The sequence below is a fragment of the Nipponia nippon genome, unplaced genomic scaffold, assembly GCF_047370975.1.
Source record: "Nipponia nippon isolate SJK-2023a ecotype South Korea unplaced genomic scaffold, ASM4737097v1 scaffold_4, whole genome shotgun sequence".
Lineage (NCBI taxonomy): Eukaryota > Metazoa > Chordata > Aves > Pelecaniformes > Threskiornithidae > Nipponia > Nipponia nippon.
Window position 1 is genome coordinate 72,203,322 of NW_028262358.1, and position 18,268 is coordinate 72,221,589.

At 40.8% G+C, this 18,268-nt stretch overlaps 1 protein-coding gene across 1 annotated transcript; it reads left to right on the forward strand.

Annotated features, from left to right (window-relative positions):
• The first annotated feature begins 2,575 nt into the window (after window positions 1-2,575).
• GPRC6A (G protein-coupled receptor class C group 6 member A) lies at window positions 2,576-16,429 on the forward strand. The gene is made up of 6 exons (XM_009460612.2): window positions 2,576-2,766; window positions 4,393-4,696; window positions 6,478-7,305; window positions 10,176-10,388; window positions 11,842-11,965; window positions 13,401-16,429. Exons 1-6 carry the CDS (start codon window positions 2,576-2,578, stop codon window positions 14,519-14,521), a joined length of 2,781 nt encoding a protein of 926 aa, XP_009458887.2. The 3' UTR covers window positions 14,522-16,429.
• The last annotated feature ends 1,839 nt before the right edge of the window (window positions 16,430-18,268 follow it).

The window sequence follows — 18,268 nt, forward strand, 5'->3', positions numbered from 1 at the left end:
CCTGAATCTTATGCTTAATTCTACCTGCCAGGAAATACTCCAATGCAGACGACTGTGAAAGTCTAGCGATGTTGCAATAATACATCACTACATTTTAAGAAAAGAACATTTTGTACTCTACACTTATTTCTATTGGTACTTAAATGTCAATGAAAAAGGGTATTTGCAAACACTTCCAGTTAATTCTGCAGTACTAGATTACACTGAGCTATCTCAGCAATGCTTCTAAGTACTTCTCATCACTAGCAGTAATTATGAGATATAGGTCTTGAAAACAAATAATAACAATAACAATAAAAACTCTTCCCTGTGAAAATACACTGTGATGTAAACTCAATGTAGTTGAATCTGAAGCACACCTCATTTTGTGGTGTTTTTATAAATAACATTAAATTATGCACCAATTATATGTGATGTTTATTTTGTCAACTTCCACTTTCCAAAGTGACCAAATAAGGATTTTTGTTTGTAGGTAAAATCCTCTTCTACAGAAATTAATAGCTTTTTAGAGACTGGCCACTGTAGAGTTTCTTTTCTGCTTCTAATCATAAATTATAACAAATTTACAATTTCAAATTATCAGTACTGTATTTCTATTGAATCCCTAATGCAGTACTTAGTGTTAGGTCCTTAAAAGTTACATTTTATACTAGAAGCATATGGCTGAATATTCTTGTGGCTTGCTTAAGGAAATGACTAGCTCCAATCTTATGCTTTAACAACATAAAATATCATTTGGCAGGTTTATATGCAAAGTTATATGCAAAGTCAGGGAAAAGGAAACACCAAAGTCCATGCAGCCAGGCTTTAAGGTGCATTACCTGGATGGAAAGGAATAGGTACATGAATATTTGCAAATGAATGTCTCATAACTCAGGGACAGAGTCTGACTACCCTTACGTTGCTGTAAGTCAAGAGGAAAACCTTTGGAACAACTGGAATTTTTGCAAGTCAGTGCAGAAGCAGAATAAATTGGTGTCATCATTTGCCCATAAATGCATGTGATCAGATACATTAAAGAAAATGCAGGAAGCTGTTTACTACATGCCCTGACCCAGCAGTGAGAAAACCACGTGGAAAGAAAGAAGGCAGATGAAAGAAACACAAGCTGTTATATTATAAAAAAGAAGAGGCTGAACTGTGATTTAACTGGGGATTAACATTTGCATTTGCAAGAAATATCTCTGTTGTAAATGGATACTCTATGAAGAGACTAGTGAGAAAAAAAAGCAAAGTATAATAATTCAAATAATTTATATGGTATGCATTATGCTTATCAGAAAGAATATGTAACAGACATCCCATTTCTACTTCGCTTGCCAGAAAAAAATCCTTGATTCAAAATTTCTGTGTAAAACCCAGCTTTTTTGATAGTACAATCATAGACAATAAACACTATGTCTGACCCCATTCTTCTGAGAGTGTTTTGGCATACTACCAAAAGAAGCAAAATCTGAAGAAGCCATTATAAGAAAACAGAGAAATAAGCCAATGCCAACTACAGAAAGGGATTATTGTCAAATCTGTGTCTCTTTTACATAACTTGGTGCTGTTTAGTAGCATCAGTCATGTTTCTGTCCTAAAGAAGTTCACTTTGGTGTTTATGGTTTATGGTCGGAGTTTATGAGAGCTGAGAGTCCAGCCTCTGTTTCTCTTTTCCCCCAGTTCCCTTCGGGCACAGCATCCAATTCCTGTGAATCTGAGGGGAACCGTGGCACCGAGACCAGCTCCTCCCCGGCCCTCCCACAGCACAGGAGCTGCTGCTCATGTGCTGGTGTCCTGCATCAGAGGGGAAAGAGAGTATGCTTCCCTCCTGTCAAAAAACTAGCACTAGTATTATGTTTTCCCACTGTTCTGTGTTTATCAGATTAACCAGCAGTAGACCTGGCCTGGCTTGTAAATACAGAACCTGACCCAAAGCCCACTGAAGTCACTAGGAGCTGTGTGTGCATCAGAACCATGAATATTAGCTTACCCAAACCATTTTTATACAAAGATTTAAAAAATTATAAGAAAAGGGTTGAGAAAAAAGTGATCTTTTAATAGTTTCGGGGTGGGCTTTTTTGGACCAGATTCTGACCTAAAGCACACTGTGGCAAGTGAGACTTTTTTCAGTACTCTTTGGACCAGATCCTTAAAATGTGGTCACAGCAATATCACTACCATATTACATGATTGCTTCTTCTCACCCTGCACTCAGTTGGAAGGTATTCAAGACAAGCCCAAATTTATACCAAAATATTTGCCATGTGTTTCACATAAGGTATAATAAACTTTGAACAGAGCAGAACAGATTTTATGTCCAACATTTCCTTTTAAACTCATTTATCTTTCTCCCTCCCTCGTCACTCCCACGCCCCTGCACCCTCACATTTTATGTGACAGCGTTGCTTTAGTACCTTCAATAAAATAGCCTCAGCCAGTGAAGCAAGCACAAGCACCTTATGAGGTGTGACTAACTTCTGAGCGCAGCCCTTTTCCTTTGCTGCTGTTTATAGATGACATAGGAGCCCTTGTTGGCCCTGCAGCTCGCTTAACTGACTTAAAGCTGGTAGTGAGCAAGTGAAACAGAAACATGGCATTTGTTAGCTTTTTGATCCCCTTTGTGATCGGCACTGATATCGCTTTCTCTTGCCAGAATACTGACGACTTCGTGGGTGCCAGTTCTCCGGGGGACATTGTTATTGGAGGCTTGTTTGCAGTTCATAGCGAAATGCTGCATCCAGAAGAATATCCCATCAAGCCAGTAATTCAGAATTGTGCTGGGTGAGTAATACTGGAAATTACATACATAGCAAAGAGGAGATCGCTGACCTCTGGCATGTACTTCTTATATTAAGATCAACAAAATCGGGTTCTCTTGCGTTTCTTAGTCTTTAAAAAGGCCTTGGACGTCACATAAATTACGCGTAAATTAATACAGGATGACAAAGTATGGCAAAGTTACAGTAAAAAGTACTGTGGCTGCCTGAGGAAGGCAATGAGCATTTGATGCTATTTCAGTCTTCATGTATAACCAAATAACCCTGGAGGTTTGTGCTGAACAATCATGTAATTTCCATGTAAATGCTAATTTGTTGCTACATGTCTGAAGTACTCTGCTGTGCAGTTGCTCATTGTTTGTTATGAAGTTGCACCTACAGGATTTGAACACAGGCAGACTGTTCCATTTTACCTAAGCACGTATTAAAGTATGTCCCCCACCTCACAGGGCAGCTCAGTTGTAATCTGTGATAGTACCTTGCTGACTAGATTGTAATTATTGTTATAATTACTGTAATTATTGCACTTTGTCTTATAACTGTGGCCTTACGTTATAGGATAGTCTGTATATAAACAGCATGTCATGTATGCATTCAGGTTCAGACTGTGCATCAGAATATTTATTTTGTTGGCTTCAAATCCTACTGTGCTTGAAACATCCGTTTTTCTGGAAAGAATGCAAAGGAACCCTGGTGAAGAACTTTATTCTAAGTATATACTAAAGCATTCCTAAGCCCAGGAGTGCCAAATATGCATTTTCTTTAATTTTAATACAGGTGCAAATCCTCAAATTTTATTTGAATTTTACATGCAACTTAGTCCCACATCTGAATCTAATAATCAGCTGGACATGCAGGTATCCATCTGGATTTATTTCAAAATGATGACAAAGTTGATAATATTGTCAGTCTTCCGTTATTTTTCTATGGAGCCATAAATTGTCTCAGGTCCATTTGAAATTTAATTTAGCTTGCAAGATTTGTAAACTTTAGAGAAGCATGCCTGAAAGGAGGGTTGGTTGTATTGCAGACCTTTTGTGCTAGCGCAGTTCTGATTAAGCGTCTGTTATAATATCCACTGGAGATAGGGGGAATAGCTGTATTAACTTCATCAGGTTTAGAGAGGATTTTTAGGAACATCGATGCAACCACTAGAAGACCTCAACCTCTGAAATATTTTCTTCTATTCTGAAATATTCAGTCCTTTATTTTCTTTGTTTCATGCTTTTAGTGAAAGTAGATGCATTTTGAAAAAAAGCTTATTGGGCAGATGAGGTAAATTGGAATACCTTCACTGCTTTGACAGATGCTTCCTGAAGATATCGCTTGCAAATTTTCATGTAACATGAAAATTAATTTTTTAGCACCTGATTTTTTCAGAAAAGCACTTTTATGTGGGTGTATTTTAAGTTTTGTGTTTATTTTGCGTAACATCTCATTTAGGTGAGACAAAAATATATGTTTTCTAATCTTTTGTATACTAAAACCCAAGCAAATCACACAAAACATACTATCCATCACTTCTTTTCAGTAGTTGTCAATTTCTAAGGGATATGCTCAAAATGGACCTTGCTTCAGCCTTGTTCCCAGCAATGTTTTTCTAAAATAAAACTTCTGTGTTTCCTGACAGCTTCGAAATTCAAATTTTTCTTCAGACACTTGCAATGATACATGCTATTGAAACGATCAACAATTCAACGCTGTTATCTGGAGTTACTCTGGGCTACGAAATCTATGACACATGTGCAGAAGTTACAAAAGCCATGGCATCTGCTCTGAGGTTCCTGGCTAAATTAAATTCTTCAAAGGACATTGTAGAGTTCAAGTGTAACTACTCAGACTACGTCCCGAGAATTAAGGCAGTCACTGGAGCCAGCTACTCAGAGGTGTCAATGGCAGTTTCAAGGCTGTTGGCTTTGCAACTAATCCCACAGGTAGGTTTGAGGGAGCTATTTCATGTTGGACAGAGGGTCAAATTTACCATGCTTAGAATAAAGGTGCAGCTCTGTTCATAGGGATTGCAAATGCCACATGTTTGATACAGGGCAGGGTTTGACTCAGCCTAAGGACATTGGGCGGGGGGGGATTCAACACCAAATGGAGAGCTTGATTCACTTGCCTAAACAAAGGCAGTAAGGGCTATTTTATATGCCCAAGGCACATGCCTCCGAGTGCTATTTCAGGATGATGCTGGGCTCTTGTCAGCCTGGCAGCACCATTAGTCAGTCCTGCATGGCTGTGCCAGTTACACTAGTGTACCTCGGATGCCACTCAAGGACTTTGTTCAGGCATCCAAGTCATACCCACTGTGCCTTGTCTGGCTGGCGGTGAGTATTACAATACCCAATCTCAAGCTGAAAAAAAAAAAAAAAAAGACAAAATCAAACTTGGCCTGAAATTTGGAAATTCTCTCCTGCCTGAAGTAGGTTGGATTTTGGAGTCTCTTTTAACTATAGACAGAGAAGTGAGGAATATTGCTCTAAAACACAGTTTTACTCCTGTTACTCCTCAAGCAACTATAGAAAAGAAGGAATACAACTCTCTAGATCCACACTGGTCCTTCCCAAAACATCCTTCTCTATTTCTGACCTCTCTAGGACTAGTACAATCCCATACTTGCACTTAGGCTGGTGCTTACATTTCTACTTCCACCATTGTAAAAGAGCTGGGGTCAAGGCCAGGACCAACAAGGAAAAAGGAGATCCACTTCCACACCATCCTGTGTTGCAGGTTGGGTTGGGCAATTTGACATAAATGACCATACTGCAAAGTAGCACCACAGTAACCAAACATGTACAAAAGACACAAAATCTGAACTAAACGTAACTTCTAGCTGAATCCTTTCCTCTGCAATGGTAGGAAGTAAGTATCACCTCCAGCTCCAGCACAGGAGCAATAGTAAGTATGAAAATTAAAATGCCACACTTGAGTATAATCAAAAGACAAGTGATGAAACAAATCTGCATTGGGACATAGAGATGGAAAGTGACACAGGAGTTTTTTCTCACCCATAGCATCTGTAATCTTCTGACAACAGCAAGATTTGGTATCCCCTCCAGACAGGTGACTTTCATTTTGGAAAGCTTAGATTTATTTTTTAAGAACTGTCAAGCAATGTATGAAATACAAGTGCAGGAAAAAAACTCGTACAAATAGAAAAGTATTAAAACTGAAGAGGTTTAAGTAACAATGTTCCATTTACCTTTTTCTAGCTACATTCACAAGGAAAAGGTGATAAATCTTTTATATGAAAGAAACATATCATTCTGTAGCATTGGTTACTGTTTGTTTTTTTCTGGGAGGTTCTTCTAACAGACTTAATGGTCCTTCTAAAATATAGTATTTAAAATATAAAATATAGTATATAAAATATAGTAATTAAATCTTGGAGAGAAAAAATATATGTGGATGTACCATACTAACATTCCAGCATAATTGTCATATCCATTTTGAAAGGTTTTATTCTCTGCCTTTACCAAAGTAAGTAATTATGTGCATGAGGATGAAAATAGTGGAAGCGGTACTGGGCATGAGTCTGCATCCGAATAGCAGGGTGAGGGAACCTGCCCCATGTGGCTGCACCTTGTTGATGCTCAGTCACAGGAGGAGGGAGCCCTGGGTCAGGTTGGATGAAAGAGCAGTCATGGCAGTTTTGGATCTCTTGGCAAACTTTGCAGGAGACCTCTTCTGTAACTGAATTGTTTGCTCTTCCTAGGTCAGTCCTGCATCATCAGCTGAAATCCTCAGTGACAAAATCCGGTTTCCTTCTTTCTTCAGGACTATCCCCAGTGATTTCCATCAGACAAGAGCAATGGCCCACTTGATCTGTGAGTCTGGGTGGAACTGGATTGGCGTAATAGCCACTGATGATGACAATGGGCGCTTTGCTCTGGAGAGCTTTGGGATCCAGGCCATGGCAAACAACGTTTGCATAGCTTTTAAAGAAATGCTGCCTGCCTATCTCTCTGACAGCACCTTTCACACCAAAGTTGATCACGCAATTGAGAAGATTGTCAAGGAAGCCAGAGTAAATGTTATTGTTGTCTTTATGAGACAGTTCCATGTGCTCAAACTCTTTAAGAAGGCAATTGAGAGGAATGTAAAAAAAATCTGGATTGCAAGTGATAATTGGTCAGCTGCAGTCAAAATCAGCACAATTCCCAATATCAGACAGCTGGGGACCATTGTGGGATTTGGATTTAAAAGCGGAGACATCTCCACATTCCAAGACTTTCTGAGAAACCTTCACAAAAAGCCCACTGACAACAACAAGTTTTTACATGAATATATTATGCTTTTGTCAGTCTGTGCACACCTGGAATACCACGATTTTCAAACATGCATTTCAAACCAGTCCCAGGATGATCTGTTGCAAAATGTTGAAAATAAACATCAGATCTGGAGAGATGATTTTTTGAATGCTAACATTGAACCAGGATTTATCCATAGTACTATACTTGCAGTCTATGCCATTGCTCATGCCATTAAAGGGCAATGCAAAGACAGAAACTGCAAGGATCCCTCTGCCTTCACTCCCTGGGAGGTATGGTGTTAATTCTTTCAGGTCTCATTCTCTCTGCAAAACTTTCGTCTCATTTTTGCTCCCACATTCCTGGATTTACTAGCTTGGTTCTTTTAGTAAATGACTTTTTATTCCTGTTCCTGCCTTTCTTCACCAACTGAAATCACAGACTATGTGCTAGAGCAGCAGTATCTAACTGCTGCAGTGCTGAGAACTAGAACCCAGTTTTGTCTCCCTTTTTTTGGCCCATGTAGACACAGAAGCTCCTGGTGCTAAGCCACGGCTGTGTTCTGCTGTAGATAGATTATTGCATTTCACATACAGATAGCTAACTGATCAAGAGTAACTGCACACCCACCATCTCCTCCTTCATGGGTATAATAGCAATGGCTGTAAACACTTGACTTCACAGATGAAGAAGGGACCTTTTTCTGCTGGGCTTCATTAGCTACCCTAACACTTCCCCACCACCTTCAAAGAGCACACAGAGTAGGCACCAGCTTGGATGAAGGCTCCAGTCTGCAGGTTCCTTGCTGGAACGTTTTGCTAGCTACTCATGTGGGGTAGAATAAAATGTATAGGCAATCTGCAGTTGACTTATCAGCTATTCAGCTACTAGTGGTTGGTCCTGTGGCTGCAAACCACTGTAATACGTAGCAATGAGTGCTCTTGATAGATGAGGATATTGCAGGATAGGAGCATTCACCAAAGAGTTTCAATTTTCCTCTCTCTCTCTCACCATTGTCTCTGTTTTGTCTGAATTCAGGTATTTTCCTCTATAATTAATCTTTATTTGAAAGTGAAAATGCAGCAAACTTATTCCTCTGTCTGATCTTGATTTATACTGAAGTGACTGGTAGGAAAATTAGCCACAATCTTTAAGATAGGTGAGGTACTTGTAATCAAACCCTACTGGGTGGGAAAAGAAGAGGAAAAATCAGGCAAGTAAACCTGACCTGACCTTTTACCCAGGAACCTGCTCAGGAGTATTCACTTTTACACACTTTTACTCAGAGGATTAAACAAAAGTTCATTTAAAAGTCAAACAACCACTAAAGCACTCTGACTTGCTCTGACCTCTTATCCTGGGTCAGGGCAGGTCAAACCAAGATAGGGGATTTGAAAAAAAAAAAAGCAAAATAGTAACAATCAGACTCTTGCATGAATTTGTAAATGTAAATGGGACAAATTCACGACTGCTCTACAGGGGATGCAACTTTATGGTGCTGCATTTACATTATTGCTGAATTAAATCCCAAATGAAAAGTCCTGTTAGGAGTCTAAGAACTCATGAAGAAAACTGAAAGAGATAGTTATTCCCCCTATGATGTTTTCATAATACATTTCCTCTACACTAAATTTAAACCCTCTAGAAATTGATATATATATGCATATATATATATATAAAGCTTAGGATGCAACTAATCCATATCACACGCCTCTGCATACAAACGACAGTCATTGGTGTTACAGACTTTGCAACAATAACTGTCAGTTACATCAAAATGTTGCTGATTATTAGCCCCTTTTGTCTGAAGTTAAAGATGTATTCAAAAGCTCTGTTGTTCCCATACTGTTAGAGAAATTGGAAAAGTGGAGAAGAGAAAGATTAAAATTACTAGCCTGAGTATATACAATTAAAAAATTCCTATTCAGTCCCACACAGCTATCCAACCGAAATGAAATATTGGTTAGAAGCACACTTTGGTTCTTCATAAATTGGTAGAGATGCAGTGACAGTATATGAATTCTCAAAAAAATTACATTACACGTGAAAAAAATGACATGTTATATACACCAGATATGTTATACAAATATGTTTGCCAAAGCCTATTGAAGTAATATACTTGTCAGTATGTTTGGTAAATGCTACAAATACCACAAATGGATCCATGTAAGAGAGTGCTTTTCAAAGGGCAGTTAAATTCAGCCTCAGCCTTTCACGAAAACATTGGGTTTTTTTCTTGTTAATTAATCCCTGTTGCCAAAAATCGTTACGCCTGCCTTTGCTTCAGTTAAGAACCACAGTAGCTAATGAAAGTCCTTCTATGGTCTCCCCATGAATTGGGAGTGGGGTATATGTGCCTTACCCTGTCCTTTTCTAGATTCACACAGACTTTTTTGGTCTGGCTGTTTGTGATGAGGGAGACAGAAATTTCCCTCTGTTGAACAGAAAGGGTGCTGTATGAAGCTGGACAGTTGCCTTATCAAAGCATGCTCGTTCTGATATTTCCTACGATCTATCAAATATGGCCTCGCTGTTCATTGCCATTGTGCCATTGATCACTTCATCTGAGCAAACTGGCGTGTATTGCTCATTTAACAGTTCTGATTCTCACCTTGCAATGCACAATATCAGTCAGAGTCACAGCTGAATATTTCAGTTAGATATTTCCAGACACACAGTTAGATATTTCCAGACACACTGGGGGAGGTTACTCTGGAAGCAAATCTTGCCCAGATCGACTCTGGTGACAGTAAAGTAACAACAGGAGCATCATTCGTGGTCGTTCTTTACATGAAGAGAAGTTCCAAAAGGCCATTAGTTCTTGCAAGCAAAAATCTTTTCTTTCCCATCATTTTACCAAAATTTCCAAGGCTAGAAAAAGAATACTAACATGAGCATTTGTACACATTGCATAGAGCTAAGAAATGATTATTTTTTTTATTAATAGATTTTTAAGGTCAACAGGATTGTCTGAATAATGTAATTCTGTGTAAGATGTCAAATTAAACAGTTGTAAAGATACATTTTAATTTTAAGATTTCTTTTACTCCTAAAAAGCAACATTTCTTTTTAACTTCATATTATCATACAGATGTTAAACTATGGAGTTTATCACGCTGACCTGATACTGATAGGTGTTATCATTCCTTACACTTATGTTCAGCTCCTTGAAGAACTCAAAAAAGTTACAGTCATTGATGATGATAAAGAAATCAAGTTTGACTCCAACGGAGATATGAGCACCAGTTATGATGTACTTCTTTGGAAAGAAGTTGATGGCCACATGGAAATCACCATTATGGCAGAATATGACCCAGAGAAAGGTGACTTTATCTTTGAGGATGAGGAGAAAAAAAAAGAATTTCTGGATTTAAAGGTAACTTTTAATTTGTTGACATAACATGTGAAATTTGCTTCATGTGTTTTCTTCCAGTATTTGCAGCTGAAGTATGTGTCAGCTAGAAATCTCTCTTGTGGTTTCATGTTCTCCTTTTAGAGCAATGAATCCTCTCTGGGTTTATTCGACCACCTTCATGAACCCTGAGAACCATGTTAGCCTGTGAGCAGGCTCAGTGATTTGAAATTGAGTTATTTCTCCAGGATCCTTCTAATAGGTCTACTAAGATAAGCAACAGAAGTTATATCTGTCCGAAGGATGCTATTCCAGAATCTTGAAAAGGGGTTTTAAAATAAAAAGTGACTGTGTATAAAAGCCCCCTCGCTTATGTAACACCACCATTTATTTTGTAAATGAAGACTCGTATCTGTTGACTTTACTGTCTAAAAAAAAAAAAAAAAGAAAGAAAAAGAAGGTTTTGTTGATTATTTGCTCCTATTAGAGCTGGAGTCAGAACAACTACAGGAGCCTGAGGTAGGTGGCAGCACCTGGAGCCCTGGCACCAGTGTAGACAGGACTAATGGGTGGCCCCAGCCAGTTGCAGCTGGATAATCTACCATCTGTGCACGGGTGGAGGTCTTGGTTCATTGTGCAGCTCTGCGCTGTAAAGTATTCACCACCGATGGGACAGGGAGAGGCTGAATACTAGGTGGGCTGAATTCAAGCCTCAGATGATGGAAAAGGCTGAAAACAGAAGAAAACCTCCAGACCTCCAGTCTTGTCCCTCTTTGTGGCGCTGCCCAGAATGGCAAGGAAATGTCTCCACCTCCTTGTGAGCACCATCTGGGAGAAGAAATAGTAATGTCCCTCAGGACCGCTTCTCCAATTTACAAAAAATTGTCTGTGGAAGGAGGACCTGAACTCAGACCTTGAGAGAAGGCCCTGATCACACCCCCCAGAGTGGTGCTTTACAACTCAGGGATGAGCTGCTGAGGGTCAGGAACGTTGGAGCTGCAGTGCACAGCACCCGCCGAGGTGTCTCCGCTGAGCCGAGGTGTCTCCACTAGGCTCAGAGCAGCCAAGCAGGGTTTCAGGATCTCACTTGTGAAGCAGTCCATTTGAATCCCCCATCAGATACCTCTGGGCTTTCTTTGGAGCTGATCCTCAGCAGTCTAAGTCCCAGGTTCAAAGCTGGATGAGACGCTTTGATCTGGATTTTAAAGTTACAGACAGTTCCACTGATTCGCATTCAGTGCCAAAAAATAAAATTATCATGTAAATAATGCCCCATCCTGTCACTTGTTGACTGTGTGGAGAAAATGCAAGAAACAGAGCCTACAACACCTTTTTTCAGCATCATTTTCAGATTCCCTTAAAATATGTTAGATACAAAAAGAGAGTGCAAATTGCAGACTTACTGGAGGTTTATTTTAATGGTTCTTAGTAATTAGTTGGGCCTGAGTTGATTTTTTTTGTTCTCTGCACACTGCAGAAGGTTCAGTCAACATGCTCCCAGCACTGCAGGCCAGGCCAGATGAAAAAGGTTACAGAGAGTCCACACACATGCTGCTATGAGTGTGTTTACTGCCCAGAAAACCATTACAGCAATCAAACAGGTAAGGAATTGTGATCCAAATAAAGGTTTATTTAGACATCATTACAATTGTTTTGTTTGTGTATAATGTGCCTTGGCAACCTTGGGTATAACTTTGGAATGGGATTAAAATATTTGTTTATGCTTGGTTTCCCAAATATGAGTGTTCAGCCTATAAAACTAGGTTTAAATGCTTTTTAGAAGACCAAATGTACAGCAATTAGATTTTCCAGTTGACTAGGATTATCCTTTGTTAGGATGGAAAGTCTGGCTGATTTATCAGTGGGACTGACTCTCATTAAAATAGAGCCTTGCTTGCCGGTCTTTCTGCAGTACACCCAGTCCAATAAGGAAGAAATTTTTTACGATGAGGGTGGTGAGGCACTGGAACAGGTTGCCCAGAGAAGTTGTGGATGCCCCCTTCCTGGAAATGTTCATGGCCAGGTTGGATGGGGCTTTGAGCAACCTGATCTAGTTCAAGGTGTCCCTGCCCATGGCAGGGGGTTGGACTAGGTGATCTTTGAAGGTCCCTTCCAGCCCAAACCATTCTATGAGTCTACGAAGTTCAAGGGTTATGGATTTTGCTTACCAGCATATTTTTTGGCTTACCAGGGAGTACTGCGAAGTTTGATATAACTGAACAGTAATATTTTCCAGTATCAAATCTGATGTGTGCTTTACCACTGGTTCATTTATAGGTTTCAGCAAAATTTTTTCAAGGGGAAAATTAAATATGGAGGAGAGAGATGGAATTAAGAAAACTGTGGTACAATGTACTTTTAATATCCTGAGAGCAGAAGGAAATGAAATGTTATCTTTTTAATTCAAATAATTGTGAAATTTCTCCATATCAGAGGATAGGAATTTTAAAGCAGAAGTAACCTTTCAAAGCATAATCTAAAGCAATGTTTATTCTTGCAGTTGTGTTTCAAAAGCTGGCTGTAAAGAGAAAGTTGGGCTTTTTTCTTGTCGAAATAGGAAAAGGAAAGAAACATAGTTCCAATTTCTGCAAGAGAATTGATTTACTCTCAAGTCATTGTCCAGGTTTCAGTTAAAGTTTGCCTGCCCAGAGCTCTGGCCAGGTTATGTATCGCCCGTCAGCCATGACCAAGGCAGGTTTAGGACCCTGCTCACTCTCCCTGCCCCTGGCTGCAGGCAGCCCCTGCTCCTTGCTGGCAGGCAGTCGTCCCTTGCTCCTGCTGCTGCTGCCACCACCACCACCACTGCCACCACTGCCACCACCACCGCCACCGCTGCCACCACCACCACCGCCACCACCGCCACCGCTGCCACCGCAGCCCTGCAGCTCCTCCGCCTGGACGGCGACAGCAACAGTGGGAAGCAAGCAGCCTTTAGCATCCCTTCCCACATTCCTCCTGTATCTCAAGCCTCGATAACCCACTTTGCAGTTTATTTACTTCGCGTTTCTAAGTTATCTTCCTTTTTTCTGCTTTCAGATATGGACGACTGCTACCGATGCAACAACAAAACCTACTGGGCTCCCGTCAACAGCACCACATGCTACAGCAAGACAATCCATTTCCTCGCCTGGACCGACTGGTTTGCTATTTTCCTCCTCCTCCTCTCCGCTGTTGGGGTTGTGTTGGTTTTGTCAATTAGTGTAATATTTACTAAAAACTTGAACACACCGGTTGTAAAGGCGTCTGGAGGTCTAACTGTCTGCTATATTATTCTCTTCAGCCACTTCTTAATTTTTTTAAGCACCGTCTTCTTCATAGATGAGCCCACAGAATTCAAGTGTAAAACTAGGCAAGCCCTCTTTGGCATAAGTTTTGCACTCTGCATTTCATGTATTTTAATAAAGTCACTAAAAATTTTACTAGCCTTCAGCTTTGATCCCAAGCTGCAGAATTTCCTGAAATGTGTGTATAAACCTGTTCCCACTGTGGTCACCTGCACTGGAATTCAAGTTATCATTTGCACCTTCTGGCTAATATTTAGGACACCTTTTGTAAAGCAAAATTTCTCAATCCCAAGAGAAATAATTCTGGAGTGCAATGAGGGCTCTATTGTGGCTTTTGGAATTATGTTGGGCTACATCGCTGCCTTAGCCTTCATTTGCTTCATATTTGCCTTCAAAGGTAGGAAGTTGCCAGAGAACTATAATGAAGCGAAATTCATCACCTTTGGCATGCTAATTTACTTTATAGCGTGGATTGTATTTATCCCTGTCTATGCAACTACATTTGGCAAGTACCTGCCAGCAGTGGAAATCATCGTTGTTTTAATATCCAATTACGGAATCCTCTGCTGCACTTTTCTTCCAAAGTGCTATATCATCATTTACAAGCAAGAAACAAACACAAAATCTGCCTTTCTCAAAATGATTTACACCTATTCCTCCAAGAGCGCAGGCAGCATTGCCGTTAGTCAGATTTCTTTGGATTCAAAGTCTTCCAGCTCCCGAGCTACTATCTCAGACTCGTGTAAATCTGAGAAAAACTCTGTGAACGGAAACTGCCATTTCCAAGTGCCTGGGCAGAGACTAATAAAAGGGAAAGTTCTTCCTAAAAATACTGCAAGGACTATGGCCAGGAAAAGACTTTCCAGCATATGACTGGGCAGCATTAAAGTACTAGAAGATGAAAAGCCATCTTTGGGACCCATTTCTCTTTCAGGTCTCTGTCCTTTTGGCATCCCCAAAGAGAGCAGGCCACACGAAATGCCTTCTCCTCTGGTACTTAAGCAGTTATCCACTACCAGATTTGCAAGGCTTTCCTCGCTTACAGAGCCCAGACTCTGCTCCTGCAGGCACCATGAGGTGCAGTCCCCTTCAGCAGCTCCCTTCCTTCCCCAGCCTGCTCACTTAGACCTGCGGGAGCCTGTTCTGCAATTTCACTTCAGCAGAAGCATTAGGAAATTATTAGTTCTCACAGACACGTAGGTGGGAACATATGGGTTTACCCCACTTTTTTTGCATCTTTGATGCCCAAGCGTTTAAGGAGCTCTTCTTCTTACCTGGCTCTGTTTTACAAATCAAACAGAACCCTCTCCCAGCCTTTGTTTGCTAGGATAAACAAGACCAGGCCTTTAGTCTCCAGTTTTGAGATAGGCTTTCCATTCTCCTTAACATCCAAAAGTAACCCTTTTCACCTGGTATCAGTGAATTCTTTTTTTTTCCTTCCCTAAAATTGCACGCCTTATTCCAGATGAGCGCTGCAGTACTGAAACTAAAGTTCCTTGTATTTACCAGGATGATAATGAACTAGAGACAGGTCTACCTAAAAATTAAAGAATTGCTCTGAAGCTCTGTAGTTATATGTATGTTCATCTACATTTTTCCCCACGCTCAGAGGAAATAAATACACTGATTCACCTCATGCACCTCCTCTGATGCACGAGGAGAGAGGACTCACTATGTTTGTCCCCAGGTCTCCTCTTAGTTGAGGACGTAATGTCAATATGTAATGTCAAAACTTATAAACACTAATTGATTCCTCTCATTAGCATAAATAATGTAATGACCAGGATCAGCATGAGTGCATTTTTTTGATACCCATTTAAAAAATCTGATATTCAACAAGAAAATGACAATGGACCATTCCGATACATAGAAATAGCTCAAGAATGAACTGATATGAGCTGCACTGGATGAGTCTCTGCTCTGTAGCTCCGCCAGTTGAGCTATGGTGTGCCTTCTGTACGAGAGGCAAAAGGCGCATCCAGAGAAGGAGGAATTTTTCTGTCGGGAAAACGGTACCACAGAGCTTTTTCAAACCCTAAACAGCAGAGCTATGTTGCCAGTCCAGAAGCATGAAAAATACTTTTCCATGTTCATAAATCCCAGACCATAGAAACTTTGCTATTTTAACTTCTGTGCCGTGTTACCGTGAAATGATACTAAATTCCTTGAGTTTTGCCCGTGCTTCTGTTTAGATCTGGAATAATCGGATATTGTGGCAGGCCAAAATAAAGTTCAGTAGATTTGATGTTACACAGGCATACTGTATCATGGTTATGTACAATATATCTATTTTTCTATCATTTCTATTTATATGTTGTAACCCTTATCCATATGATTTTTCTACTCCTATTTTGTTAAAAATAGCTATAAATCACATTTCAACAGTGGACAGAGGCAATGAAATTACTGTGACACCTAGACTATATACGTACTACCTATCTGTGAAGACATTTTTAAACTCATTTGAATGGCAAGGGTGCAATTTGCATACATAGTTGCGTAATTATGTAAGTTCTGTAGCTGATTGGAAGAATGAAGGTTTATGCATATATATTTACATGACGAATGCTGCTCATACATCAGTTGTTGCAAATACTGTTCTGAATATGAAGTTATGCACGATAAGGTTAAAATTCCCGCAATTTGGCTGCTAGTGCAGCAAGAAGTCTGTCCCTAAAAGAGAGAAGCAAAGCTTACATGGCACAATGACTGTCAGCACTAAGCTGGTTAGAAAAGTTAATTTGGCTCAAACGTTGTACCTGTATTTATTGTTTTCAAAAGTGTTGAGCATGTCATGTCTTGAAGGCACAAGGAAAAGGGATGATTAAAGCCATATTGTTATTTAAAATTGAGTTTGCTTACTTAATTTCCCTACCTTTCCCCATGAACTTCGGTTTGGCCTTGAAGAGCAGCAATACATGCACCTGTGCAGTATTTCCACCCAGTAGATCTTAGTCTGCTGCTTACAAATGTCCTTTAGGTTGAAAGCTAAGTATGGTAGGGCAATCCCTCCTACAGGGCAATGAGGAAAGTGTCTTGAGGAATAGGGAGTGGGGGCAGCAATATGAACCTCTCTGCGAAGGTATCTTTAAGGAAAGACATCACATATGGCAGAATTTCAAAGGAGTCCTGCATGCTATGTCTGCCTCTCCAGCTACGCAGGTCTTCTGCATAAAGCACAGTCAATGGTGGAGCTGAGAGGACGTGGCAGATTTGCTAGCTAGACTTGGCAGAAAAAAGAGACACTGTACCAAGCTGTGTTACATATGTCTTTAAATGCCTCGTCTGCCAGAAGCAAGTGATCGTATTTAGGTAGAACATAAGGGGATTGTGCTATCCTATACAGAGGATAAAAAAGCTGAAAGCACGGGTTCACGATACCAAGGGGGGCATTTGCATGCATCCCCCTGCCCAGAACAGTAAGCGTTCCGGCAATCTAACCATTCCTGTTACCAGGCGCAGATATTAAATGATCCTGAAACAGGTTTTCACCCACAGAGCACAGTACAGAAATCACCTTCCCAAGTCACAGCGGAGTCTCCCCGGAGCCATGGCCCGTAGGTCAGACCGTGCAGGGCCAACGGGGTCGGCTCTTCTTCCCAGCTCAGAGCGCGCTCTCCTCGCTCACTTTGAAAAGATCCCAGCACCACTTCTCAGAATGCTAACATCCGTATGCGCCCACCCGCAAGCTTTCCATCTCCAAGACCAACAGGGAGGACACACGGTCCCCAAATACAGTGCTGTCCATAGAGAAGTCAAGTGTGAAAATGCCATTTGTTGAGGTCAGGGGGATGCTGCTCTGGATGTAACCACTATTTAACCTTTTGGGGTTTTATGTCGTTAATAGAATCATGGAATCATAGAATCGTTAAGGTTGGAAAAGACCCTTAAGATCTTCGAGTCCAACTGTTAACCTAGCACTGCCAAGTCCACCACCAAACCGTGTCCTCGAGCACCACGCCTACCCGTCTTTTAAATACCTCCAGGAAGTTCATTGCTAATAATGTTAAATGACGCATTGTTAATAACGTTAAATGACGCATTCTGAAGCTGCTATCACACAGTGTACAATATCTTTAGGGAGAACGAAGACAACAAGTTTTTCAAGTCCTCTCCGCCAGGGCATAATTCCCTGAGGATTTCAGTGGCTGTAGCTGTGTGGATGCCTTTCAGCTGCCCATAATCTGTAGAGCAGTTCTTTGGTGAGTGCTGAGAACTATTTATGTGAGCCCCAGGCTTCCTCCCAGCACCAATGCTGACGGCTGTTGGAACTGCGAGGACTCTAAACGTGTGGGTTACCAGCACGACTAGCAACTACTAGCAGTGTTTGGGATGCTGCTTGTAAGGTAGGATGCTGAGCAGCCCAGCTGTGCTGACTCTTCCCGCCCTTCCCAGCTGTGTCTCCAGAGACAAGGAGCACTGCTTGACACTGCGCCGGTCTCTTTGAGCAGGAAGAAGGCGAAGGCAAAAGGGCTGCGGGCAGCCTATAACCCCAGTATCACCCTCTACGTCATTTCTGTTGCTGTGTCTTCATCTCCCCAACAACGCTCTGAAATAGGGCAGAGCTGCTCGAGGTGTGTGTGCAAAGAGGTGCATACTCTTCGTTATTTTCAGAAGGAC

Excerpts from the sequence above, each read along its gene's own strand:
- GPRC6A (XM_009460612.2), top strand. The coding sequence starts at position 2,576 with ATGGCATTTGTTAGCTTTTTGATCCCCTTTGTGATCGGCACTGATATC. Across the intron at positions 4,697-6,477 it reads CTTTGCAACTAATCCCACAG|GTCAGTCCTGCATCATCAGC; the intron begins GTAGGTTTGAGG and ends TGCTCTTCCTAG. Across the intron at positions 10,389-11,841 it reads AAGAATTTCTGGATTTAAAG|AAGGTTCAGTCAACATGCTC; the intron begins GTAACTTTTAAT and ends TGCACACTGCAG.